The sequence below is a fragment of the Myotis yumanensis genome, unplaced genomic scaffold (assembly GCF_028538775.1).
Source record: "Myotis yumanensis isolate MYYU_CA2020_CCGP unplaced genomic scaffold, mMyoYum1.0.hap1 SCAF_2, whole genome shotgun sequence".
In the NCBI taxonomy this organism is placed as follows: Eukaryota; Metazoa; Chordata; class Mammalia; order Chiroptera; family Vespertilionidae; genus Myotis; species Myotis yumanensis.
In genome coordinates this window covers 64,043,937-64,071,377 of record NW_027223753.1, presented here as the reverse complement: position 1 = coordinate 64,071,377, position 27,441 = coordinate 64,043,937, and the positions used below count along the sequence as shown (strand labels likewise).

The 27,441-nt window shown below is 40.6% G+C and overlaps 1 protein-coding gene across 1 annotated transcript in view; it reads left to right on the top strand.

Annotated features, from left to right (window-relative positions):
* The first annotated feature begins 16,753 nt into the window (after window positions 1-16,753).
* The window catches only part of ZNHIT6 (zinc finger HIT-type containing 6), a 56,794-nt gene continuing 46,106 nt past the window's right edge, over window positions 16,754-27,441 (top strand). Inside the window, exons 1-5 of the mRNA XM_070405504.1 lie at window positions 16,754-17,522; window positions 18,624-18,689; window positions 19,042-19,148; window positions 19,234-19,319; window positions 27,158-27,261. Coding sequence (XP_070261605.1) covers window positions 16,897-17,522; window positions 18,624-18,689; window positions 19,042-19,148; window positions 19,234-19,319; window positions 27,158-27,261 — 989 coding nt within the window. The 5' untranslated portion in view covers window positions 16,754-16,896. The remainder of the gene's footprint in view (window positions 17,523-18,623; window positions 18,690-19,041; window positions 19,149-19,233; window positions 19,320-27,157; window positions 27,262-27,441) is intronic.

The window sequence follows — 27,441 nt, the reverse complement described above, 5'->3', positions numbered from 1 at the left end:
AATAGAGGGATCATATCTCAACATAATAAAAGCTTTATATGAAAAAATATAGCCAACATCATACTCAATGGGCAAACACTAAAACCATTTCCCTAAGAACAGGAACAAAACAGGGATGCCCACTTTCACCACACCTGTTCGACATAGTATTGGGAGTGCCAGCCATAGTGATCAGACAAGAACAAGAAATAAAAGGTATCCAAACTAGAAAAGAAGTAAAACTGTCATTATTCACAAATGACATGATATTGTACATAGAAAACCCTAAAGACTCCATTAAAAAACTACTAGATTTAATAAATGAATTCAGCAATGTAGCAGGATACAAAATTAACACCCAGAAATCTATGGCATTTTTATATACCAACTAGGAGCCCAGTGCACAAATTCGTGCACCTTGAAAGGAACTGTGGGCCGAAAAGCTGCAGTAGGCACAGGGCGGGTCTCGGTCCATCCTCCGCGCCCCCTCCCGCTGCAGCCCCCGGCCCCCTGTCTGCCAGCAGTCCCGCTCCCGCCACCTCCGCTCCCACACGTTGATGGCGCCAACCCCGCTCACACCCATTGACAGCACGGAGCGATTGGGGCCGGTGCGAGCAGGGCCAGCACAGTCAATGTGTGTGAGCTGCGGCTGCTGCCCCGATCGCCCCTCAGGGGCAGGGGGAGGTGGAGAAGCCTTCAGGGGAGATCAGGGCTGGCAGCCACTGCTCACACCCACTGATGGTGCCGAGTGATAGGGACTGGCACCAGGCACTGGCAGCGTGTACGAATACCAGGTGGGACCATGGTGTGCGGAAGCAAAGAATTTTCAGTAACCACCAGAGGCTCGCCCGATGACAGCAACTGGTGCCCCTGCTCACCTGCTCCACCATCCTGCCACGGCCAAAGCCCACCATGTTCCATACACGCCACCTGGTGGTCAGCGCACGTCATAGCAACCAGTGTTTTGTTGTTCCAGTTGTTCCACCGTTCGTTCTATTTGCATATTAGCCTTTTATTATATAGAATAATGAACTGACAAAAAGAGAAACTAAAAAAAAAATTCCATTTACCATTGCACCAAAAAAATTAAGATACCATGGAGTAAACTTAACTAAGGAGGTAAAAGACTTGTATTCAGAAAACTATGGGGCATTGAAAAGAGAGATAGAGGAAGATATAAACAAGTGGAAGAATATACCATGATCATGGATTGCTAGAACCAACATCTTTAAAATGTCCATACTACCCAAAGCAATCTATAGGTTCAATGTAATCCCCATTAAAATACAAATGGCATATTTCACAGACCTAGAACAAACTGTCCAAAAATTCATATGGAATAAAAAAGACCCTAAATAGCTGCAGCAATCCTGAGAAAGAAGGAAACGTGGAGGGATCACAATACCAGATATCAAGCTATATTACAAAGCCACTATTCTCAAAACAGCCTAGGAATGGCACAAGAACAGACATACAGACCAGTGGAACAGAACAGAGAACCCAGAAATTGACTCAAGCCATTATCCTCAATTAATATTTGACAAAGGAGACAAGAGCATACAATGGAGTCAAGACAGTCTCTTCAATAAACGGTGTTGGGAAAATTAGACAGATACATGCAAAAAAATGAAACTAGACCACCAACTTACACCATACACAAAAATAAACTCAAAATGGATAAAAGACTTAAACGTAAGGTGGGAAACCATAAAAATCTTAGAAGAATTCATAGGCAGCAAAATATCAGACATGTCTTGTATCAATATCTTTATAGATACATCTCTTAGGACAATAGAAACTAAGGAGAAAATAAATAAATGGGACTACATCAAAATAAAAAGCTTCTGCACAACAAAAAGAAACCATCAACGAAACAACAAGAAAGCCCACTGCATGGGAGAACATATTTGCCAATGTTACATCCGCTAAGGGTTTAATCTCCAAAATTTATAGAGAACTCACAACTTAACAAAAGGAAGATAAATAATCCAATTAAAAAATGGGCAAAGGACCTAAATAGACACTTTTCAAAAGTGGACATACAGAAGGCCAAGATACAGATGAAAACATGCTCAAAGTCACTAATCATCTGAGAGATGCAAATCAAAACAACAATGAGGTACCATCTCACACCTGTCAGAATGACTATCATCAACAAATCAACAAACTACAAGAGCTGGTAAGGATGTGGAGAAAAAGGAACCCTCCTGCACTTCTAGTGGGAATGCAGACTGGTGCAGCCACTGTGGAAATCAGTATGGAGATTCCTCAAAAAGTTAAAAATGGAACTCTCATTTAACTCAGTAATCCAACTTCTAGGACTATATCCCAATAAATCAGAAACACCAATCAGAAAGAATATATGGCCGGAACCGGTTTGGCTCAGTGGATAGAGCGTCGGCCTGCGGACTGAAAGGTCCCAGGTTCGATTCTGGTCAAGGGCATGTACCTGGGTTGCGGGCACATCCCCAGTGGGACGTGTGCAGGAGGCAGCTGATTGATGTTTCTCTCTCATCAATGTTTCTAACTCTCTATCTCTCTCCCTTCCTCTCTGTAAAAAATCAATAAAATATATTTAAAAAAAAAAAAAAAAAAAAAAAAAAAAAGAATATATGCACCCCTATGTTCATAGCAGCACAATTTGCAATAGCTAAGATGTGAAAACAGCCTAAGTGCCCATCAGCAGATGAGTGGATTAAAAAACAATGGTACAGCTACACAATGGAATACTATGCTGCTGTAAAAAAAAGAAAGAACTCTTACCATTCACAATAGCATAGATGGACCTGGAGAGCATTATGCTAAGCAAAATAAGCCAGTTGGAGAAAGATAAATATCACATGATCTCACTCATTTGTGGAATATAATGAACAACATAAATTGGTGAACAAAAATAGATCCAGAGACATAGAAGCATCAAACAGACCATCAAACCTCAGAGGGAAGGCTTGGGGGGAGGGGAGGCGGTGTTAAGAGATCAACCAAAGGTCTTATATGCATGCATATAAGTATAACCAATGGACACAGACAGTAAGGGGTTGAGAACATGTGTTGGGGGCAGGAGCGGGCAGGAAGGAATCAATGGGGGAGGGGGGAAGGAGACATATGTAATACTTTCAACAATAAAATATATTTAAAAAGTAATAAATAAATAAATAAAATTCTCCAGATTAATAGAAGCAGGAACAGAGATAGAGATAGAGATAGAGATAGAGATAGACATAGATATAGACATAGACATAGACATAGACATAGACATAGACATAGAGCCGGAACCGGTTTGGCTCAGTGGATAGAGCGTCGGCCTGCGGACTGAAAGGTCCCAGGTTCGATTCCAGTCAAGGGCATGTACCTGGGTTGCGGGCACATCCCCAGTAGGAGATGTGCAGGAGGCAGCTGATCGATGTTTCTCTCTCATTGATGTTTCTAACTCTATCTCTCTCCCTTCCTCTCTGTAAAAAATCAATAAAATATATTTAAAAAAAAAAAAGAAATAGAGATAGAGATGATAGAGATAGAGATTTTATAACATATAATTGTTATTATATATAATGTATGTTTATATATATTAATAACATATTTATATATTATATGGAGATTTATTGTGACAAATGGACTCACATGATTATGGAAGTTAAGGAGTCCCATGATCTGCTGTCTGCAAGCTGGTGAGCCAGGAAAGCCCATGATGTAATTCACTTAAGTCCAAAGGCCTGAGAACCAGGGGGGCCAGTCATTTCAAACCCAGCCAGGAGTCACAGAAGCTGAGATATTCTAACTCAAACAGTTAGACAAACAGCAAAAAGGGGCAAATTATTCCTTACTCTGCCTTTTGTTCTAGTCAGGCCCTCAATGTATTAAAGGATGCCCACCACATGGAGGCAGGCAGTTTTTCTGAGTTCACTGATTCAAATGCTAGTCTCATCCAGAAACACCCAGAAATGCTTTTTAATCTGGTAACCCTCTGGCCAATAAAAATTGACACAAAATTAACCATCTTAGGCACTGGCATAAAAAGAGATGCATGAATTAATGAAACAGAATAGTCCAGAAATAAACCCCATCTATATGGTCAATTAATATTTGACAAAGGAGGCAAGAATATACAATGGGGTAAAGACAGTCTCTTCAATAAATGGTCTTGGGAAAACTGGACAGATACATGCAAAAAAAAAAAAAAAAGAAAGAAACTAAACTATCTTCTTACACCATACACAAGAATAAACTCAAAATGGATTACAGACTTAAATGAAAGATCCAAAACCATAAATCTCCTAGAAGAAAATATACTCTTTGACATTGCTCTCAGTAATATATTTTTATATATTTCCTCAGGCAAGGGAAACAAAAGAAAAAATAAACAAATGAGATTACAATAAACTGAAAGCTTTTTCACAGCAAAAGAAACTACCAACAAAATGAAAAGACAACTTACTGAATGGAAGAAAATATTCACCAATGATAAATCCAAACTACATAGAGAACTCATAAACCAACACCATAAAAAAGAGAATAATCCCATTTTTAGAATGTACAGAGGACCTGAGTACATTTTTCTCTGAACAGAACATACAAATTTCCAATAGACATATGAAAAAATGCTCAATGTCTCTAATCATCAGAGAAATGCAAATTAAAACCACAATGAGATATCATCACACACCTGTCAGAATGGCTGTTATCAATAAATCAACAAACAAAAACTCTTGGCGAGGATGTGGAGTAAAATGAACCCCTCATAATTGTTTGTGGAAATGCAGATTGGTGCAGCCACTATGGAAAATAGTATAAAGATTCCTCAAAAATTAAAAATAGAACTACCTTATGATCCAGAAATTCCACTTCTGTGTATATAGCTAAAGAAATTCAAAACACTAATTTGAAAAAATATGTGCATTTCTATGTTAATTGCAGCATTATTTACAATAGCCAAGATATGGAAACAACCTAAGTGCCCATCAATAGACAACTGGATAAAAAAGTGGTGGTACTATAAATACACACACACAGACACACACACACACACACACAGTGGAATATTACTTGGCCATAAATATTTTAAAAAGGTAAAATATGGGAACCCTGTGACAATATACTTCCCCTTAATTTCCTCATTCTTTGAGATATTATTGTCATACTAGAGGCCCGGTGTATGAAATTTGTGCACAAGGGGGGGGATCCCCTCAGCCCTGTCTGCACCCTCTCTAATCAGACATCCCTCTCACAATCAGGGACCGATAGCTCCTAACTGCTCACCTGCCTACCTGCCTGATTCCCCCTAACTGGCTCCCCTGCCAGCCTGATCACCCCTAACTGCCCCCCTGCCAGCCTGGTTGCACCCTTCTGCCCCCCCCTTGCCAGCCTGGTTGTCCCTAACTGCCCCCCCCCCCCCACCGCCAGCCTGGTCACCTCTTACTCCCCCACCTGCTAGCCTGGTTCCCCCCCATCTTCCCCCCTCTGCCAGCCTGGTTGCCCCTAACTGCCCCCCCTGGCCAGCCTGGTCACCCCCAACTGCCCCCCCTGCTGGCCTGGTCGCCCCTCACTGCCCTCCTCTGCCAGCCTGGTTGCCCCACACTGGCCCCTCTGCTGGCCTAGTCGCCCCACTCAGCCTGGTGTTCAGTCGTTTGGTCATCCCTCACTAACCCCCCTGCTGGCCTTGTCGCCCCGCTCCGTCTGTTCGGTCGTCCATTCGGTTGTTTCAGATGTGACGACCCCTGGTTCTTTATATATATAGATATGGTACATCTGCATGTATTATAAATCCAACAACATAGGATTATAACTTTTTCTTTAAATATTTATATGTTTTTTAATTATAAAAGTAAAATTAAATATATTTCTGAAGATTTAAGTTACCATCTGGTGTCATTCCCCTTCATCTGAAGAATTTCCTTTACCATTCTTATAGTGTAGGATGTATAGTGATTCTGTTTTTTGTCTTTATTTCTCCTTTATTTTTGAAAAATATTTTCTCTGGATATAGAATTCTCAGTTGCATTTTTTTCCAGCAGTTTCGATAAGTAAATCTAATGTCTCTGGTCTCCATTGTTTGTAATGAGAAGTTAACCATCATTCATATTGGTGTTCCCTATATGTAATATGTCATCTTTCTCTTGCTTCTTTCAAGATTTCTTTTTATCTTTCCTTGGCTTTCACTGATTTCTCTATAAAATGCCTACGTATTTACTTTATATTTATACTACTTGTGGTTTGTTGAGTTCAGGTCTAAAAGGTTCTATATCATCACAGTGCAACAATTTTCTCCTATAATTTCTTGTTATATAAATTCTAATTTAGTAACAGCACAAATACCCAAAACAAACAAACAAAAAATGTACACACAGACAGATAAAATCTTTAAATTCACAATTTACACTGTAAAAACATTTTCCTGTTGGTGAAATAATTTAGCACATTACACTAAAGCCTAAAAGGTACAGCAAATTAATTTTTAAATTCTATTAAGTTTACCTAAATTACCATTTCTGCAGAGGCAGAGCTACTGTGAGGCAAATAAATGTAAGCCTTAAAGCCCCCATAGTGGCCTTTAAGATGTCTTCACATGGACATATGTTTGTAAAGTTTGCAAAAGTACAATAATTTTTTAATTCTTTTAATAATTTTTGATTCGTAAAAAAGACCCTAAATTGTATGAGCCTCAGTTCTCATGAACCTAGATCCATCCCTGCTTTTTACCTGGAGTGAAACATAAATGTAGTTCTTTCTATAAGAAACAAAACGGTGTTTTTTGTGTGTTTTTTCTTGCTTGTTTGATGACTTCACAATAAACACAGAACGGGCATGCCGCTAGTGGCATAGGTGTGACCCGAGCGGTAGGAGCACGGTGTTTGGCAGCAGACACTTTGGCAGACCTCATTTTCTGGCCCACACGTATGAGTTTGGCCCTTCCACACACGACTAGCAGTTTTTTATAGTTCAAAAATAAGTGTAAGCTAAGGCTTCAATGCACAGTGCTCTGCCCTATGAAAGCATAACTTTTTCACCATGACCTACATAGTAGTTGGCTCTGACATTGGTATGATGAAGTTATCACCTCAGCCTGGGTACACAATTATGCAATCTGTGTGCTTTGAATTCAAAGCACTGGTATAAATCAAAACCAAATTAGAAAAAAATGGCACCTCTATAGTAGACCAACTGATGGGGAATCTGAGCAATCATCCTGGCTGTACCTCACAGTGGAATTCTAGGACAGCACACAAGTACAAAAAATGATCTCAGTAACAATCCATTACACATAATTTAATTTTACTAAGTGACTAGTTCAGGGCACATTTAGAGTTGAAATTCAAGAAAACCTCTCAGTTCCTGAAGTAAACACTGAAACCCAGTTTCATAAAAAGGACATTCTTCATGAAGGGATAAAGATCTTCCTTAACTATGAGAAAATGAAAACATTATTTAAACATTATTGATACTGCATTCACTGTTTCTCACTTGAACTTCTGTATAAGAGGTTGAACCATTTAACTACCAACACAAATGCCAACATACTATATAAAATATCCGCAATTCAAGTAATTTTTAATTGTTCTCAAATATTTCCTACATAATTCAATATAAAACAAAAAATTACTATGTATTTTTCTTTCAGTCTTCCTACAATGAAAATATTTTTTAAATTTTGTATAAAACAATTAGTAGACACCAAAAAGGTTTAATAGTTGGAATTTATTTAGTTTGGTTTTATTACTAAGTATTCTGGCTAGTTACACTTATTGAATTCAGGCTTCAGGTATTAAAGAGGTAATAAATACTTTTTAAAATTAAAAAAAAATTTTCCTGAAATCTTTTTAGAAATCTATTTCATGTACTTCTCTGCAAAAAATAGTGTAGGCCTTCTTTTCCTAGGTCCTGGATTCATCTGTTGGATTCTCTAAGCAGGGGTCCTCAAACTACGGCCCGCAGGCCACATGCAAATACAAATATTGTATTTGTTCCCGTTTTGTTTTTTTACTTCAAAATAAGATATGTGCAGTGTGCATAGGAATTTGTTCATAGTTTTTTTTTTTTAACTATAGTCCAGCCCTCCAACGGTCTGAGGGACAGTAAACTGGCCCCCTGTTTAAAAAGTTTGAGGAACCCTGGCTCATTAATTATGATTGAACCTCCTAAATTATGATTTATGTGTTTGACCCAAATCATGCTATTCCAATAATAAGTCCAGTCAATTATTTAGAAACAGTTACTTGTGTTGTAGTAATAGGCCCATCCAAGTCATGGTATGTCATGCTCCCCTGCTAAAGAATAATTGTACCCAGAACCAACCTGTGGTTTATTCCCTGACCACTTACTTCTGTATCCCAACCTTGGAACCCAACCTCAGGAAATAAATCTGGCTCTGATCACCGATAGGATGAAGAAATGCAAGCTTCTCTGAAAGGCTTATAAGGTCTCAGTGACCTGGCCTCTGATTACCTGTCAGCCTTCTTTTTCTCCTTCCTTTATCAGAGGCAATATACTCCAGCCATTCCTAATCTACACACAATATCCAATAATCTGAATGTACTACACTTTTTTCAGTCCTCTGTCTGGTCTCCTTCCTTGTCCTCCTGGCCGATTCTTATTCATTCTTCAAGTTAACTCCTTGGGAAAACTTTCCTAACTTTCCCTACAAAGGAATATATGCTGCTTCTTCTTTAGGTCACATAACATATTCTGCACTTTCTTCAAGGTGTTATTATTGTGCTTCACATGTTTGTCTCTCTTCATTAAACAGTGGCCTCCCTGAAGGCACAGTACAGACTTTAATGTTTATAATCACACAGTATAGCACAATGCATGATGCACATGAATGTTCAAGTCCTTCATATCTTCATGTTTTATTGCATGTTGTGAACTAGACACTGTACTCTGAGTTGAGAATTCAAACTGAGCAAAACAGGCAAGGTCCCTGTGCTCAAAGAGCTTACTATCTAGGAGAGAAACTGATGATAATCGAATGGTAATACCTATCTACACTAATAAAAGAGAAACATGGTAATTGGCGCACGACCGCTACCCTTCCCATTGGCTAATCAGCGTATCCTTATGCAAATTAACTGTCAGCCAAGATGGCGGCCGGCAGCCAGGCACTGAAGCGAGCAGGGAGGCTTGCTTCCTCCAGGAACTGCAGACTCCAACGTTCCCCACCTCACTTTCTGGACTCTCAACTGCAACTCTAAGCAACTATTACTATGTTGCAAATAAGAAGCTAAACAAACCGGCTGTCAGTCAGCCCGGGACCGCAACATTGTATCCATGTTTTCAGCAGCGAGGCCTCAGAGCTAAAGCTGGCCCAGAATAAAAAAAAAAAAAAAGGAAAACAAGGAGCGGTTGGAAGCTTTTAGTCAACTGCCAGCGGGAAAACAGCCCTCAGCCCCTCAGCCAGCCTGGCCAGGCACCCCAGTGGGGACCCCCACCCTGATCCAGGACACCCTTCAGGGCAAACCAGCCAGCCCCCACCCATGCACCAGGCCTCTGTCCTATATAGTAAAAGGGTAATATGCCTCCCGGCACCGGGATCAGCGTGACAGGGGGCAGCGCCCAAACCCCCTGATCGGCCCTGCTCTGTGTGTGACAGGGGGCAGCGCCCCAACCCCCCTGATGGACCCTGCTCTGTGAGTGACAGGGGGCAGCGCCCCAACCCCCTGATTGGCCCTGCTCTGTGAGTGACAGGGGGCAGTGCCCCAACCCCCTGATCGGCCCTGCTCTGTGCGTGACAGGGGGTGGCGCCGAAACCTCCCCATTGACCCTGCCTTGAGTATAAAAGGGGGAGGTGCCCCAACCCCCCAATCGGCCCTACCCTGAGCGTGACTGAGGGTGGCATTGCAACCTCTCGATCCGCCCTGCTCTGTGCATGACAGGGGGCAGCGCCCCAACTCCCCAATCGGCCCTGCTCTGAGCCTGACCAGGGGCTGCACTTAGGGATTGGGCCTGCCCTCTGCCACCCAGGAGCAGGCCTAAGCCAGCAGGTCGTTATCTCCCGAGGGCTCCCAGACTGTGAGAGGGCACAGGCCGGGCAGGGCCCCCCCCCCCCCCCCCCCCCCGCCGAGTGCACAAATTTTTGTGCACCGGGCCTCTAGTCTATATGTATAAAAGCCTAAGCAACCGTTTACAACCAGTCGACCAAACAACTGATTGCTATGATGCGCACTGACCACCATGGGACAGACACTTAATGCAGGAGCTTCCTCCTGGTGGTCAGTGTGCTCCCACAGTCAACTTTCCTTGGCTGGCCAACCTCTTGTGGTCCCTCCCCACCCGCTGGCTGGCCCCAATCAGCCCTGATTGGGACTGGGCAAGATGGCCCCGATTGGCCCCAAACACCAGCCAGGCTGAGGAACCCCATCCATGCACAAATTCATGCACCGGGCCTCTAGTGAATATATAATTACAACTAGAAATAGGTACTCTGAAACACACACACACACATACACACACACACACACACACACACCTCTGACCTAAGCTGGAGCATGGTGGAGGAGAAGTGGCTAAGGAATAAGGAATGCTTGCCTAGGGAAGTAATGCTTACTTGATATATGAAGGATGACTAATTAGAGATGAGACTGAAGGGAAGATATGGGCCAGAATATGAGGAATCTTTGCAAGACCATAATAAGAATTTAATTCTTTTCTCTAAGAGCAGCAATTAGGTGTTGAAGGGTTTTAAGGACTTGACTGACATTATCAGACGTGATTTGCAAAGATGCTCAGACTGCAGTTTGGATTGTGAATTGAAGAGACAAACATTTATTGACTGAATTAACAAAGTAAGTGAATTAACACACCTAATTTTTTAAATTATGCCCTGGCCAGTGTGGCTCAGTTTCATGTTGTCCCATACATGTAAAAGTGGCAGGTTCAATTCCAGTTAGGGCAAGCATGTCAAACTCAAAGGCTAACATGGGCCAAATAAACAAGGTTTAAGTTTATGTGGGCCGCAAAAAAACAAAAGCTTCAATTTTCATAGAAACGTAGGTTTGTTTCGATACAGGCATGCTGAATACAAAGGGCTGAAATAAATGAGTAATCGTTAACATAAAATAATAGAACATTTTAATAAAAATTAATACTTTTTCTTGAACATTAACTTACCAGACACAGAATAACTGCATAAATTAATAAACACAATGCAAATAAGCCTATTTTTCTTGTTCTCTGAGAGCGAAATATTTCCTGTTGTGCACACCAAACAAGTCAGTCCAAGACAAATGATGTGGCAATTGGCTGCTAAAATATTTGCTGCTAGTATTAGTGGAAAGAAATGGTGCACCTGTGCGTAAGGCGCATAAGGGAAATGAATGCAACATGATTACAGTAATCAGTCATTAGCGAACATTGTAGTTCGTTATTAGTTACTAGAGGCCTGGTACACGACATTCATGCACTGGGGCGGGGGGAGGGTTCCTCAACCCAGCCTGCGCCCTCTCGCAGTCCAGGACCCCTCGGGGGATGTCGGACTGCTGGGGGCAGCATGCCTAAGCTGGCAATCCGACATCCCCAGAGGGGTCCTTAATGCTGCTGCGGAGGCAGGAGAGACTCCTGCCACTGCTGCTGCACTCCCCAGCTATGAGCTCAGCTTCTGGCTGAGCATCACTCAGAGCACACTGACCATCAGGGGGCAGCTCCTGCACTAAGCATCTGCCCTCTGGTGGTCAGTGCATGTCATAGCGACCAGTCATTTCACCATTTGGTTGATTTGCATATTAGGATTTCATTATATAGGACTAGAGGCCTGTTGCACGAAAAGATTCGTGCAATAGGCCTTCCCTTCCCCTGGCTGCCGGCACCGGTTTTCCTCCAGTACCCGGGACCCAGGCCTTCACTCCGGCCAGAACCACCTTCAAGCCTTCGCTGCTCTGGCCGGAGCTGCCTTCAGTCTTCGCTCTGCCATTTTGAGCCTATGTATGCAAATTAACCGCCATCTTTGTTGGCGGTTAATTTGCATATCTTGCTGATTAGCCAATGGGAGGTGTAGTGAAGGTACGGTCAATTACCGCGTTTGTCTATTATTAGATAGGATGATGTGATCATCATAATAAGTCTAGTAACTATCACCATACAAAATTATTATAATATTAGAGGCCTGATGCATGAAATACATGCAGGAGTAGGCCTTCCTTCCCTCCGCTGCTGGCACCAGCGTCCCTCCAGCTACTTGTACCCAGGACCCAGGCTTCCCTCCAGCTGCCAGCAGCCAGCCCCACCCCCCACCCACACCTGCCTTGGCCTGGCACTGCCCGCGTCCACTGCCACCCTCTTCCCCATTCCCCATTGGGCAATTGGGGCCTACTGGCCATGGGGAGGGGACCAGGAGGTTGGCCAGCAAGCCCTGATCAGGTAATCGGGGTGGTCAGTGAGCATCATAGCACCCTGTTGTTCGGCTGTTCGGTCGATTTGCATATTAGGGTTTTATATATACACTAGAGGCCCATTTGCAGGAAGATTCCTGCAAGAATAGGGTTTTGCTTGAGTCTCTGCCATTCCTACCCCACCCTTCTCTGCCGCTTCTCTCCCGCCCTTCTCTGCCACTTTTCTCCCACCCTTCTCTGCTGCTTCTCTCCCAGCCTTCTCTGCCGCTCCTACCCCGCCCTTCTCTGCCACTTCTCTCCCGCCCATCTCCACTACCTCAGCTCCATTGCTTGGCTTCCTTCTATGGTGTCTGCAGTCTTCACTCCCAGCCAGTATATGCAAATTAGCTGCTATCTTTGTTGGTGATTAATTTGCATATTGCTCTGATTAGCCAATGGTAGGCTTAGTGAAGGTACGGTCAATTTGAATCTTTGTCTATTATTAGATAGGATTGTTGACTATATTCCCTGTGCCCTATATTACATCCCTGTTACTTAATTGACTTTTTTAAAATATTTTTTTATTGATTTCAGAGTCCAGAGTGCTAACCATTACACCATGGAACCCCCTTTTATTGATTTCAGAGAGAGGAAGGGAGAGGGAGAGATAGAAATATCAATGACAGAGAATCATTGACGAGTTGCCTCCTGCATACCCCTTACTGGAGATCAAACCCACAACCCCAGTATGTGCTCTTGACCGGAATTGAACCTGGGACCCTTCAGTCTGCAGGCCAATGCTCTATCTCCTGAGCCAAACTGGCTAGGGCACTTATTGATTTTATAACCAGAAGTTTGTACCTCTTATTTCTCTTCACCTTTTTCATATCCCCTTACTTTTCTCCCTTTCACAACCATCAGTTTTTTTTCTGTATCTATAAGTCAGTTTTTGCTTTGTCTTATTTTTGTTTGTTTTAATTCTACATATAAGTGAAATAATACAGTATTTGTCTTTTTCTAACTTATTTCACTTAGCTAATACCCTCTAGGTATATCTAAGTTTTCATAAATGGCAAGATTTCATTCTTTTTTAATTGCTGAATAATATTCCATTGTTTGTGTATCTTATTTATCCATTCATTTATTCATGGACACATAGGCTGTGTCTATATCTTTGCTAGTATAAATAATGCTACAATGAACATAGAAATGTATACATCTTTTTGAATTAGTGTTTTTGTTTGCTTTGGATAAATGACAAGCAGTGGAATTGCTGGGTCATGTGCTGGTTCTATTTTTCATTTTTTTTAGGAACCTCCCACCTGTTTCCATAGTGGCTTTACCAATTTACAATCCAACCAACAGTGAATGAATGAGGGTCCTCACTTTTCTTCATCCTTGCCAACACTTATTTATTGACTTATTGATAATAGCCATTCTGACAGGTATCAGGTAATATCTCATTGTGGTTTTGATTTGCACTTTCCTGCAAATCAAATAATGAATAGTGATGTTGAGCATCTTTTCATATGTCTGTTGGCCACTTGTATGTCTTGTTTGGAAAATGTCTCTTCAGGTCCTCTGCCCATTTTTAATCAGATTGTTTGGTTTGGGGTGTGTGTTCTTCTTTGGTCCTGAATAGAAACAGTTAAAATTAATTTTAATAATGCATTATACAAAACCTAATATATCTAAAATACTATCATTTCAACATGTAATCAATATAAAATGTTATTAATGAAAATTTTATATTCTTTGTACTGACTTTATAACCCAGTGTGCATTTTACACTTCTAGCATGTCTCAATTTGGATGACTACATGTCAAGGGCTCAATAGCCACTGTGGCTAGTGGCTGTCGTATTGGACAGTGCAGTTGTAATTCCTTCACCCAGTGGTTCCCGAACCTGACTGTACATAAGAAGTACACACAGAGATACTTGTTAAAAATATTTCCCAGCAGAAAAGCAGTATGGAGTTACCTGAAAAATTAAATATAGAATGCCTTATAACCCAGCAATTCCATTTCTGGGAATATATCCAAATAAACCTGAAACACTAATTCAAAAGAATATATGTGCCCCTATGTTCACTGCAGCATTATTTACAACTAGAGGCCCAATGCACAAAATTTGTGCAAGAGTAGGCCTTCCTTCCTTCAACTACTGGAACCAGCTTCCCTCTGGCACCGGGAACCCAGGATTCCCTCACAGCCCTGCCTTTGTGTGGAAGGTCGTCTGGAAGGACATCTGGTCTAATTAGTATATTACGCTGTTATTATTATAGATAGCCAAGATATAGAAGCAGCCCAAGTGGCCATCAGTAGTCAAGTGGGTAAAAAAGCTGTGGTACACAACGGAATACTACTCAGCCATAAAAAACAACAACAACAACAAAAAACTTACCTTTTGTGACACCTGGAAAGTATTATGCTAAGTGAACTAAGGAAATAAGTCAGAGAAAGACAAGTACCATATGACCTTATTTATATGCATAAGCTAATGAACAAAATAGACTAACAAACAAAATAGAAACAGACTTATAGATACAGAGAACAGGCTGAAGGCAGTTGGAGGGCTGGGTGAAAAAGGTGAAGCAATTAAAGAAATAAACTCATAGAAATAGGGGGAACATAAAAATTTTAAAAATTAAAAAGAAAATATTTCCCAACAGCTCACTCTGTTTTGGTTCAATACCTCCAGGAGAAGTCCAGAAATCTGTTTTTGACCAAGTATAACAGGTGATGCTGATGCAAGGGTCCATGGACAAGCATATGGGAATTACTGCATTTCCTCAAATTGTGAATATAATGAAGCCTCTTGCACCCTGAGAATATATGAGCAATGTTATGGGAAGCCCAGTGGGGAGGATATTGGAACAACCTTTAAAGCATTTAAGAAATGTATTACTGTTACTGTTTTCTAAAAGTTCACTATGGAAAATCCCATTCTTAACCAATAATACTATTCCCTCCTGGAGTCCCCAAGTCTAATCCTGAAGATGTTATGTAAGTGAGAAGGAAGTGATGGATCTTGAAGCCTAACTTAGAAGTTCTGAGAAACCCCTAGGAAATGAAAGGGAGTTGGGTCTTATTGTGGTGGGAAAAGGAAAGCCTGGAGTCATTGATGGACACTGTTGGAGGCAACGGGTAGAATAGGAGATATCTCTGATTGTGCCCACCCCAACTCAAGGTGGGCATAGAAAACAGCGGGACCAGCCCAGCACCTGCCCAAGGAGGAAGAGTAACATCAATAAAGCTCCTAGCTATGAATACAGGTTAGTTTGGAACAGTTCTTTTATTCTCTTTCTTCCATCCTGGAGTCTAGCTACAGAATGCACTAGCTCTTGGAAAAGGGATGACAAATGCAAGGGTAACATGTTCTCCTCATGGAAGGGCAGACTGGGACAAGTGGAGCCCAGATTGCAACACCAAAGATTTTCTACCCTAAGGCTCATCCACTCTCCTCTTCACTTCTCCTCTCAAACAAACAAAAAATCACTTGGGCTTTGATGCTCCCTTTTCAAGTATGAATTATAGCTAAAGTCGCTGATATTCCCAAAGAAGTATGAGATCACAGGGGAAAATATTACAGCATCTAAGGAGTATAATTTCACAAAAAAAAATTGTTAGAACACTGGACAATTTGTACTAGAGAAGCAGAATTAATGGACAAAAAAAGTGATACATTTTAAACGAGTAAAAGAAATACCTACAAAGATATAAGAGAGAATATTGTAAAGCTGAAGATACTGGTTATGAAAAAACATATCAACTGAAATGAATGTAGTGGATGGGTTGACTATTTGATGGGTTGGATACCATCAAATAACATATTTGTAAGGTAGAAATTAGGGAAATCTCCCAGAAAATATCTGGAAACAATAAAGAGGTGGGAAAAATAAAATTAAAAGATATGCAGAGAATCCTAACAAAACCCACGATTTGGGCTATTAAGAAGGATTGATAGAATAAAAGTTATGCCTTCTGTTCTACAGGAAACCTATCTGGATTACCAGTATAAGAGCCATCATATACTGAGTTTGTTTCAGTCACTGCTAGCTTATTTCCACGCACGATTCCATTTGATCTTCACAGTAACACTAAGAGATTTGTAATACCATCATTTCTAATGCATAGGTGAAGAACTGAAGCTTGTTGAGGCGTAACATATGCATCCCATTGTTATACGAGATTAGAGTTAATCCTTCATACAGATCAGGGTGGGTCTTCCCATTCCAAGATTCGGGTTCGGCTTCTCTCGGGATCCTAGAGTCCTAGTCAGGCGCAGAGGATGGGGCGGAGGCGGCCGCTCCAGGGCAAATGTTGGGCAAAGCCCGCCCTGAAGGCGGGACCACGGTGGGGCGTGGCCTCACGCCAATTCTCTCCGAGGATCTGGGCGGGACCTCCGCAGGGCCGTAAAGATCTCTCAGAGTCGTGAAGTGGCGTGGCGCAGAAGCGTTGCTTTACGACGCCTGGAGGAATACGCCGGGTCGGCGTTCACGGCCTGTGAGAGGTAGCACGTGGGCCTCTGTAGTTCTTCCCGCCTGTAACTCTTACCTGCGGGCGTGGACCAGCCACCTTGACGGATAGAGTGGCAGCCGAGGCCCAGGGTCGTGAGCTGATGGATTTTGCTGCTGAAAATGGAGCCACGTCGGGAGGCGGTCTCCAGCGCGGAGCCGAGGGGGCGCGGCCGCCGCTCGAGCCCGGCGCGGGGGAGGCGGGGAAGGGGCTGACAGGAATGGAGAAAACAGGGGATGGAGAAGAAGCGGGTGCGCAGAGGGCAGAGGAAACGCGGGTGTTTCCAACGGCTGTGAAGCTAGAAGATATGAGCTGGTCGGAAATGGAAGAAGGGGTGCTGGGCGGCCGGTGGATAAAGCAGGAGGCGGAGGACGGGCCTGAGGTGAAGGAGGAGAAGCCGGACGCCTGGGAGGTGAAGCAGGAGGCGGACGGCGGTGTGGTGGTGAAAGAAGAGGAGGTGGATGGGCCAGAGATAAAGGAAGAGAAAGTGAAGGTGAAGGAAGAGGTGATGGACTGGCCAGAAGTGAAGGAAGAGAGGAAAGATAACTTGGAGATCAAACAGGAAGAGATGGTGTTTGCTCAGAACATAAAGGAAGAGGCGATGGATGAGGTGTGTGTGAAAGAAGAAAAGTATTTCCCGAAGGAAGAAATGCTGGATGACACAAAGGTGAAAGAAGAGCCGCAGATAAGTTGCCCCGTGGGCTCGAAGCGGAAACTGGCCATGTCAAGGTAGGGCTTCGGGAATCCGGGGGGCGCGGGGGGATGAAGCTGCGGGGTCCTCTGATGTCTGGTTGGAAGGCAACTACACAACCAGCAGGTGCAGAAAATTAAGCACAAGTTGGGTCCCTGGAACCCGGGTGGTGGGAGTGGGGAGCGAGGAATTGGGGCTGGAGGGTCTTGTTAGATAACAAACTCAGTGAAAATATGTGAGGTTGATGGTGCCCCGTGAGCAAGTCAGGAGATGGAAATCCTGGGGACCAGAAAACCCCTGGACCAGGCTCTGGCTGGACTTAATGTGCCCTTGACTCGGTATTGGTTTTTTGGGGGGGAGGGGGGTAGAGGTGAGGAAAAGGCTAATAAAACCAAGAGTGACAAAGTGGGTTAAGTTAAAATCATACAACAATGCACTTAAACGCATCCAGTTGTTTCGTGTTCTAAGGATACCAGGACCATTCGTTATTTTTATTTGTTTTTCCAGTTGTGTGTGGTCATGTGACATAGGAAGTAAAGAGTGATCAGATTCTTGGGACTTTCACTGTCTAGAACGCAGTAGGTCCTAGAATAGCAGGTGAAGACAGGTAGTAATAGCAGACCTAGGTTATTCTGATGCCTATTCCAGGTTGGGTGTGTAGTTGAGGAAAAAGATTAAACTGCTGTTCTCCGAATTGGACTGAGTCTTACACAGTTTTACTGGGGTGTGAGCCTCTAATATATCTAAACATAACTCATGGATTGAACTTCTGAATGTAGCACACACACCATCGTTAAGAGATTGCCAGGAATTACAAGTTAAAAATGCCATTGATTCATCTCTTTCTCTGATGATAGTAGTAAAAGAAGTCAAAAGTGAGATGATTTTTTAAACAAATCTAATACATATTTTCTTGAGTTATATATCGCTAACAACATTGTAAATGTAGTCATTTGGCGACAGTTTCCTAGAAGAGAATTTTCTAACAGTGTTTGACAGCTGTTGAGTATTTTGTCAGAGTTACTTTCATATATTTTATTCACTATGTCTGTAAATTGATTATGATGAGTAATTGGCTCAGATTAAAATTTTATAAACAAATAAGTAGAATTAATAATTGATAATGTGCGCTTTTGTAGATGTGAAACTTGTGGTACAGAAGAAGCCAAGTACAGATGTCCACGTTGTATGCGGCATTCTTGCAGGTATGTGTGTGTATGTGTATATATATATATTAGAGGCCGATGCATGAAAATTCGTGCAAGAGTAGGCCTTCCTTCCCCTGGCTGCTGGCACCGGCTTCCCTCCGGGACCTGGGCTTTCCTTCTCTGGCTGCCCGCAGGCACCCGGGACCCAGGCTGGCTTCCCTCGGGCCACCTGCAGGCATCCAGACCGGGCTAGCTTCCCTCTGGCCCCAGCTTCGTCAGGATGTCCGGAAGACGTCTGGTCTCATTAGCATATTATCCTTTTATTGTTATAGATAATTTCCTACCTTATTATCTCTATCTGTACCATTGTTACTTCAAAATATGAACGTGCCTCCTCTTTTCTCTTTAGTTTGCCCTGTGTGAAGAAACACAAAGCAGAACTGACATGTAATGGAGTTCGAGATAAAACTGCCTATGTTTCATTACAACAGTTTACTGAAATGGATCTCCTAAGTGGTAAGCCTTCTTATGCGTAGCAGATTGATGCTTCCTGGCCATTGCTATATGCCGTTTGTTTATTTTTCTGTTTTGAAATTTTTAGATTATCGATTTTTGGAAGATGTGGCAAGAACAGCAGACCATATTTCCAGAGATGCTTTATTGAAAAGATCATTAAGCAATAAACATGTAAGTATTTCTTCTAATCTTTTCCAGTTAGAATTCCTTTTAATTAATTAGATTCATTTTTTTCACTCAACAAAATGTATTAGGTGGCCACTATGATCTGAAGTCTATTGCAGTTACTAGGGATACAGCACTGACCAAAACAAAGGCCTTCACCTCATGGAACTTGTATTGTAAGGGGAGACACAGAAGTTGAGTAGAAAAAAATATTTAATTTCAGGTAGAATTAAGTGCATGTGGAAAATAAAGAAGGCACAGGAGGTTAAAGAAAATGAGAATACTGTTTGTTGGGAAGAGGTTGTGAGGGTACTATTTTTGCTACAGGGGTCAGGAGAAGCTGCTTTTAGAGATGACATTTAAGTGGTGATCTGAATGATGAGAAAGAGGCAATCTTGTGAACATTTGGAGGAAGACTATACCAGTTAGAGACAAAAGTAAAGATAGTCAGGAACAAGGCTGGTGTGTTTGAAGAATTAAAATAAGGGCAAAGCGACTGAAGTGAGAATGTTGAACTTTCGTTCTAGTTTATTCTGAGTGAAGCTAGAAGGCATAGGAAGGTTCTGAGAGTGTTTGCTTTTAGAAAGATCACTCTTACTCCTGTCTGGAAAATGGACTTTAGCTGGTAAGAGTGGGAGATTGGAAGCAGCGAGACCAGTTTAAAGGCAGTTGCTTCAGATACGGGATGATAATGCTATGCTATTAGAATTATTAGGAAGCAATTAGATTATGGATTTAAAGGAATAGCTAATAGGACTTGCTATTTCAATACACCAGCCAGGGTTCATCCTTTTTTCATTCATTGAGCACTATTCAAAATTAAAGCTTACATGTTTGAAATATTTTGCAACTGCTATTGTTCCAGAAATTCTTTAATGATATTAAATCATGTCATGGAATTATGCTCATTTTTTCAGACACTATTTTAATATTGAAGTTGCAGAATTTTAATACCTTTTAAACACGTTTTATTGGTGTTTTTAGTACAGACATGACATTACATGTATCTGAAAGAAAGATTATCGTGCATCAACTTTTTTCCTTAAGCTTAATTAGAATTCTACTTAAAAGATAAATTACTCTTTAATTTTTTTCTTTTTATTGTGAAGTATGGCATGCACATAAAAAAGCATAAATGAAATATACTGTTTAATGACTAATTATAAAGTTAACATCCCTCTAATTACCATTCAAGTCTAAAATTAGAACATTCACCTGCTTCTCAAAAGTTCCCTGCTCCCCCCCCCCCCCTTGTGCCCTTCTCTAATCCATTGTTATTTCTGAATAGTTTTCTAGTTTAAGACTGTACACAATTTATCCATTTTTTTTTTTGGTAGACTTTGAGTTTTCTGTAATAACAAAAGACAAAAATTAGAAACAATGCTACTATGAACAATTTGTTTGTGAATTGTAGTTTGCATGTGCACATGTTTTTCTGGGGTTTATATCTGGGAGTGGAATTGCTTTGTTGTGGGGTGTACATTTCTTCAGTTTGACTAGGTGTTACCAAAACATTTTCCAAAGTGGTTATACCAGCTCCCAGTAGAGTGTAAATGTCCCTATTGTCACATCCTGTCCAATATTTGATGTGGTCAAAGTTTAAAAATTTTGTCGCCCAGCTGGTGTGGCTAAGTGGTTGAGTGTCGACCTGTGACAGGAGATCAGGGTTTGATTCCAATCAGAACACATACTTGGGTTGCGGGCTCGATCCTCAGTCTGGGGAGTGCAGAAAGCGGCCGATCAATGATTCTCATCATTGATGTTTCTATCTCTTTCTCTCTCTCTCTTCCTCTCCAAAATCAATAAAAACGTATTTTTAAAAAAATTTGTCCATTAGATGGCTGCATAATCTTATTGTGGTTTTTAATTTGCAGTTCTCTGATTCCTAATGAGATTGAACACCTTTCAAATATTTCATTGGCCATTTGGATTTTCTCTTTTGTGGAATGCCTGTTTAAGGCTTTTGCTCATCTTTTCATTGACCAGCTTTCTTCTTACTGGTTTTTAGGAATTCTTTGTATTTCTTGGATGCTGGTTGTCGGTTGTCTGTGCTATAAATATATTATTCCATACTTTGGTTTTGGGTTTTTTTTCACTCTATAGTGTCTTGTGGTGAATAAATGTTCTTGATGTTAATGTAGTCAAATTTATCATGTTTCGTTCACAGTTAGTTTTATGTGTTTATAAAAGAAATGCTTTTATAAACCTGGAAGTTATAAGTTGTTCTCCCATAGTTATTTTCTAAAAGCTTTTAGTGTTGCATCTCACATTTATATCTGTAAACTACCTGGAATTAATTTTTGTGTAACATGGGGAGTGGAGGTCCCATTTAATTTTCCATATGGATAATCCACTTTTTCTAGCACCATTTATTGAAGAGTTCATCTTTTCATTATTGCTCTGCAAGACCATATTTGTCATATATCCAGCATCCATATTTGCTTGGGTTAGTTTCTGGCTGTCTGTTCCACTTGTCTCTCCACACCAATTATTGTAACAGTGTGTGTTTTTTGTTGTTGTTGTAATTTTTTGTCTATTTGTTTTTATTGAAACTTGCTATCTGATAGAGTAACTCCTCCCTCTTTGTTCATTTTCTAGAGTATTGCTGTATTCTTTGTAATTCTCTATAAATCGGAAAAATCAGCCTGTTGGTTCTGTAGTTCTTCCTGCCCCAACCTGAGCATTTTGATTGGGGTTCCATTTATTTTATAGACTAACTTAAGTGATGAGACATCTTTTTAACATTGAATCTTTAAACCCTTGGTTGTGTTGTATCTCTGCATTTATTTGTGCCTTCTTTAATATCTCTCTAATTTTCTCAGTAGGGGTCTTGCACATTTCTTGTTAGATTTATTCTTGGGCACAACTTTTTCATGCTAATTTAAATAGCATTTTAATTTTACAATCTCTTTGCTGGTATTTATGAATGATTTTTTGTTATTGTTTATTTTATAGTGAGCAATCATATTATAATCTATCCCAGTACCTTATCTATAAATTCTTTAGGGTTTTTTTTCTGTAAATAATTCATCACAATTTCTTTTTATCCTTAATATTTTGATCTCTGTCTCTCTCACTCTCTCTCCCTCCCTACCTCCTCTCTCTCCCTCCCTTTCCTTTTCTCTCTCTCTCTCTCTCTCCTTATTGAAAAAGCTAGGACTTCCAATTCAATGTCAGATACTAGTGACAACAGGAGATATTTATGTTGCAAGTCCCAAGTTTACCCTTAGCTTGATAGAAGGATTTTGCTAGAAGGATTCACAGGACTCGACATATAGTTGTACTCATGGCTGTATTAGTACAGTGAAAGGGTACAGAGTAAAATTAGCAAAATGTAAAAGCATTTGAGGTAGTCTGGAGTAATTCAAATACAAGCTTCCAAGAATCCTCTGCCACTGGAGTCACACAGTACATAGTTAATTCTTTTGGCAGTGAGCTGTGATAACACATGTGAAGTATTGTCTACCAGGGAACACCATTAGAGACTCACTGTGCAAGGTTTTTATTGGGAGCTGATTGCAGAAGCACCCTCTGCCCAGCTTGTACCAAATCCCAGAATCCCAGAAGGAAAGCAAATAATCCACATTGTTTATACAAACAATTTTGGCACAGTGAACCATTTTTATCATTTAGAAAAGTTTTATATCAGTTTAGGGAACCATCTATAATAATAAAAGCATAATATGCAAATCGACTGAACAGCAGAATGACCATCTGGATGAATTTCTGGATGACCATGCTATGACATGTACTGTTGCCAGGCCAGCCAAGGCGGGTGCGATGCGATTGGTCGGGGGTCCGTGCCATCGCCCCACAATCGCCCCGCAGAGGGAGGCCCAGGTTACCTGGCTGGCGGCACTGCGGTGGGTGGCAGGACCTCCCTCTGCGGAGCCATTGATCTCGGAGCCCCATGATCGATCGCCCTGCAGAGGGAGGCCCAGGCAACCTGGCCCACGGCCACAGAGGGAGGCCCGGCTGGCAGTGCTGTGGCGGGTGTGCAGGGCCTCCTTCTGTGGGGCGATCGATCTGGGGGCCCCGCGATTGATCACCCCACAGAGGGAGGCCCAGGCCACAGGACAGTGACGCTGGGGTGGGTGTTCGGGGCTGACCAGCGATCGCCCCACAGTGGGAGGCCCAGGCCAGCCAAGCAATCACACCCTACGCCTGTTGCCCACAGAGGGAGGTGACGGGGTGGGGGGGTGGGGGGGGGCGCAGCACCACACAGATGGCAAGCAGTGGCAGCGGCAGGGGCAGGGCTGGCAGCCGGGGGGGGGGGGGGGGGGAAGGAAAGCCCCGATAGGCCCTGATTGCTGGGTAGGCCTAGAGACCCTACCCGAGGGGTCCCAGATTGCGAGAGGACGCAGGCTGGGCTGAGGGACACCCCATCTCCCCCCACCCCCTTCACGAATTTCGTGCACCAGGCCTCTAGTTTACTAATAAGTCAAATTCCCAGACACCAGCCAAGGGTCAACCTTATAAGCAGAACCTTTTAAGGATTACAGTCTCAGGCCCACTATGTTAGTTGTTCTGTACATGGTTGTTTTATAACTCCTGACCATAAAGAAAAAACTTTCAAGATTTTAACATGATGTTTGCTTTTAAATTTTGTAGAATAATTTTATATTTACATTAAAGAATTTCTACTTTGCTAAAAGATTTTTTCATAAACCTTTAATTGTTTTTCTATTTTAAGCTAAACTTACAAGGAGTTATTATCTTAACAAAGCATGCTTTTATACTTTGCAGAATTCATTTGTCTTATATGTGTGTGTACACATTATTCATTCATTAATTTTGTATTTCTGTTCATGAGTAAGATTGACCTCTAATTTTCCATTTTAGTATTTCCTTAGGTTTCCATATCTATATGATTCTAGTTTCATAAAATTATTTGGGAATGTTTTCATTTTGATTTTTGATTCATTGGATTATTGGACTTAATTACTAGAATTATTTTTTTCTTGGGAATTTGGTAAAATTTATTAATGAACTAATATGTGCTTAGAGTTTGAGCCAGTGAGGTATGTTCTTTATTATTTATGGGACTGGTCAGGTTTTCTCTCTTTTTGAGTCATTGTTAATGTATTACATTTTTCTAAGAATTTGTCCATTTAAGATGTGTGTTTATGACCCAGCATGTGGATATGTTTTATAATGTTCTGTTTGCTTGAAAAATAAAAAGTATTCTGCAATTGCTGAATATATAGTCTATATATTCCTTTTAGGTTAGATTTATTTGTTATATTGTTCAAATTGTTTATAACGATACAGATTTTTTTAAATCATTTCCAGAGAGAGGTAGGTTAACATTTCCCAATAGATAAAATCAAAAGGATTTGTTTGTTTCCCCTTATGGTTCAGTTAGTACTTGAAGGCTAAATTATTAGATGTATATCTCAGGAAACAGTCCTTTGCTTGGTATTTGCATAGTGTGATTTTTTTCCCTTACTTTTACTATAGTATCCTTATGTTCTGGTTATGTCTTTTCTAAATACCATGGTTTTCTATAGTTTGACAACTGTAACTTTTAACTGAATCACTAAGTTCATTTACATTTTGATAAAATTGCCTATATATTTGGCTTTATTTTTTAAAATATTTCTTATTTTTTAATTCCAGGTGACAGTCAATATTATATTAGTTTCAGATGTACGGCATAGTGGTTAGACTTTTATACAATTTATGAAGTGATCCCCCTGATAAGTCTAGCACTCCCCGACAACATAGTTATAGACTTATTACAATTTTTTTTTTTATATTTCCTATGCTGTACTTTACCTCCCATGACCATTTTGTAACTGCCAATTTGTACTTAATCCCTTCACCTTTATCACCCAGCTCCCCAACACCCCCTCCCACCTCGCAACCAACAGTTTGTTCTCTGTATCTGTAAGTTTGTTTCTGTTTTTTTGTTTGTTTATTTTGTTTTTCAGATTACACATATGTTTGAAATCATATGGTATTTGTCTTTCTCTAACTTATATAACTTAGCATAATACCCTCTAGGTCCACCCAAGTTGTCACAAATGGCAAGATTTATTTCACTCTTTTATGGCTGAGTAATATTTCGTTGTATATATGCACCACAGCTTCTTTACCAGTTGTCAATTGATGGACACTTAGGTTGCTTCCATATCTTGGTTATTATAAATGTTGCAGTGAATATAGGGATGTATTTGTCTTTTCAAATTAGTGTTTTGGCTTTCTTTGGTTAAATACCCAGAAGTGGCATTGCTGGGCCCTTCTTGGTCTCTTGTTATATATGGCCTTTGTTTTAAAGTCTATTTTGTCTTATAGAACTGTTGCTCCCCCAGCTTTGTTTCTTTGTTTCCATTTGCATGAGATACTATTTTCCATTCCTTTACTTTCAGTTTTTGTGTCTTTTGATCTGAAATGGGTCTCTGTAGGCAGCATATGTATATTTTTTTTTTTTCTTATCCATTCAGCCACCTCATGTCTTTTGATTAAAGCATGTAACCATTTACCTTTAAAGTTAATTATTGATAGGAATATATTACCATCATTTTATTACTCATTTTTTAAAATCTTTTTCTTCTTAAAGAAGTCCCTTTAAAATTTGTTTTGTTGTATGGTTTCGCGGTGATGAACTCGTATAGTTTTTTTTTTCTTTTAATCTGGGAAGCTCTTTATCTCTTTCCATTTTAAATTATTACTTTGCTGGGTAGAGTAATATTGGTTGTAAATCTTTGCTTTTCGTTACTTTGAATATTTTGTGCCAGTGTCTTTTGGCCTGTGAAGTTTCTGTTGAGAAATCAGCTGACAGTCTTATGGGAGCTCCCTTTTATGCTTTTCTCTTGCTGCCTTTAAGATTTTTTTTTTTCCTTTAGCCTTTTAGATTTTAATTATGATGTTTCTTGGTGTGGGCCTCTTTAATTTTGTCTTGTTTGGGACTGTCTGCACTTCCTGGACTTATATGTCTATTTCCTTGCCAAGATAGAGAAGTTTTCATCCATTATTTCATCTAATAGGTTTTTAATCCCTTGCTCTCTCTTTTCCTTCTGATATGTCTATGATGTGAATGTTGTTACCCTTGATGTTATCCCACAGGTCCATTAAACTATCCTCATTAAAACAATTTTTTTTGGTGTACCTATTGAGTGTTTCCCACTACCTTGTTTACCAAATCACTTTATCTAATCAGGTGAGGATTAACAACAAAAAATCAGTAAAAGAGAAAGAACTATATAGGTAACACCTATGATTGTCAAATGTCTTTTTTTTTTTTTTTTTTTAATCCTTCTCTTGGCTTATAGAGTGTATGGGTAAAAGCACAGGCTCTGGAATTACACAGACCTGGGTTTGAATACAGGCTCTCTCAGAAATAGTTGTATAGCCCTAGCCAGTTTCGTTCCGTGGCTACAGCGTCTGCCTGTGGACCAAAGGGTCCTGAGTTTGATTGCAATCAAGGGCACATACCATGGTTGCAGGCTCCTCCTTGCCCCAGACCCTGGTCAGACATGTGCAGGAGGCAACCAATGGATGTGTTTCTCTCACATCTGCTATTTCTCTCTGTCTTTCCCTCTCTCTTCCACTCTAAAAAATCAATGGAAAAATGTCCTTGGATGAGAATTAAAAAAATAAAATGTGGTTTTTTTAAAAAAAAGTTGTATAATGTTGGCATCTTATGAATTCTCACTGCTAAAATGGGGGTAATGGTAGTACCTACCTCATAGTATTCTGAGTATTAAACAACAGTATTGCTTAGCAGTTGGTAAAATATAAGCAATCAATAAATCTTGACTATTATATTTTAAACGTTATTTTATTCACTTTTGAAATTTAAGGAATTTAAAAATTAATTTGTCTTTATTTGTTGTTGTTAGATGTGCTTTATAAAAAATCGTGCTCGAAGGCAAGGTATTAACTTAAAACTTCTACCCAATGGGTTCACCAAGAGGAAAGAAAATTCAACATTTTTCGATAAGAAGTAAGTTTCTAACTTCTTCCTTAGTCTGTCTGGTGTTCTGATTTTATCAGGAACATTTTTTAAGGTTTAGTTTGATATAGAGGTACCAGTAGTGTGGTCTGTGAGCTGTTTGTTATTGGTCTATGAAAAGATGACTATACAAGTTGAAAATAAGCATTTAGAAACTTAAGATTTCATTTG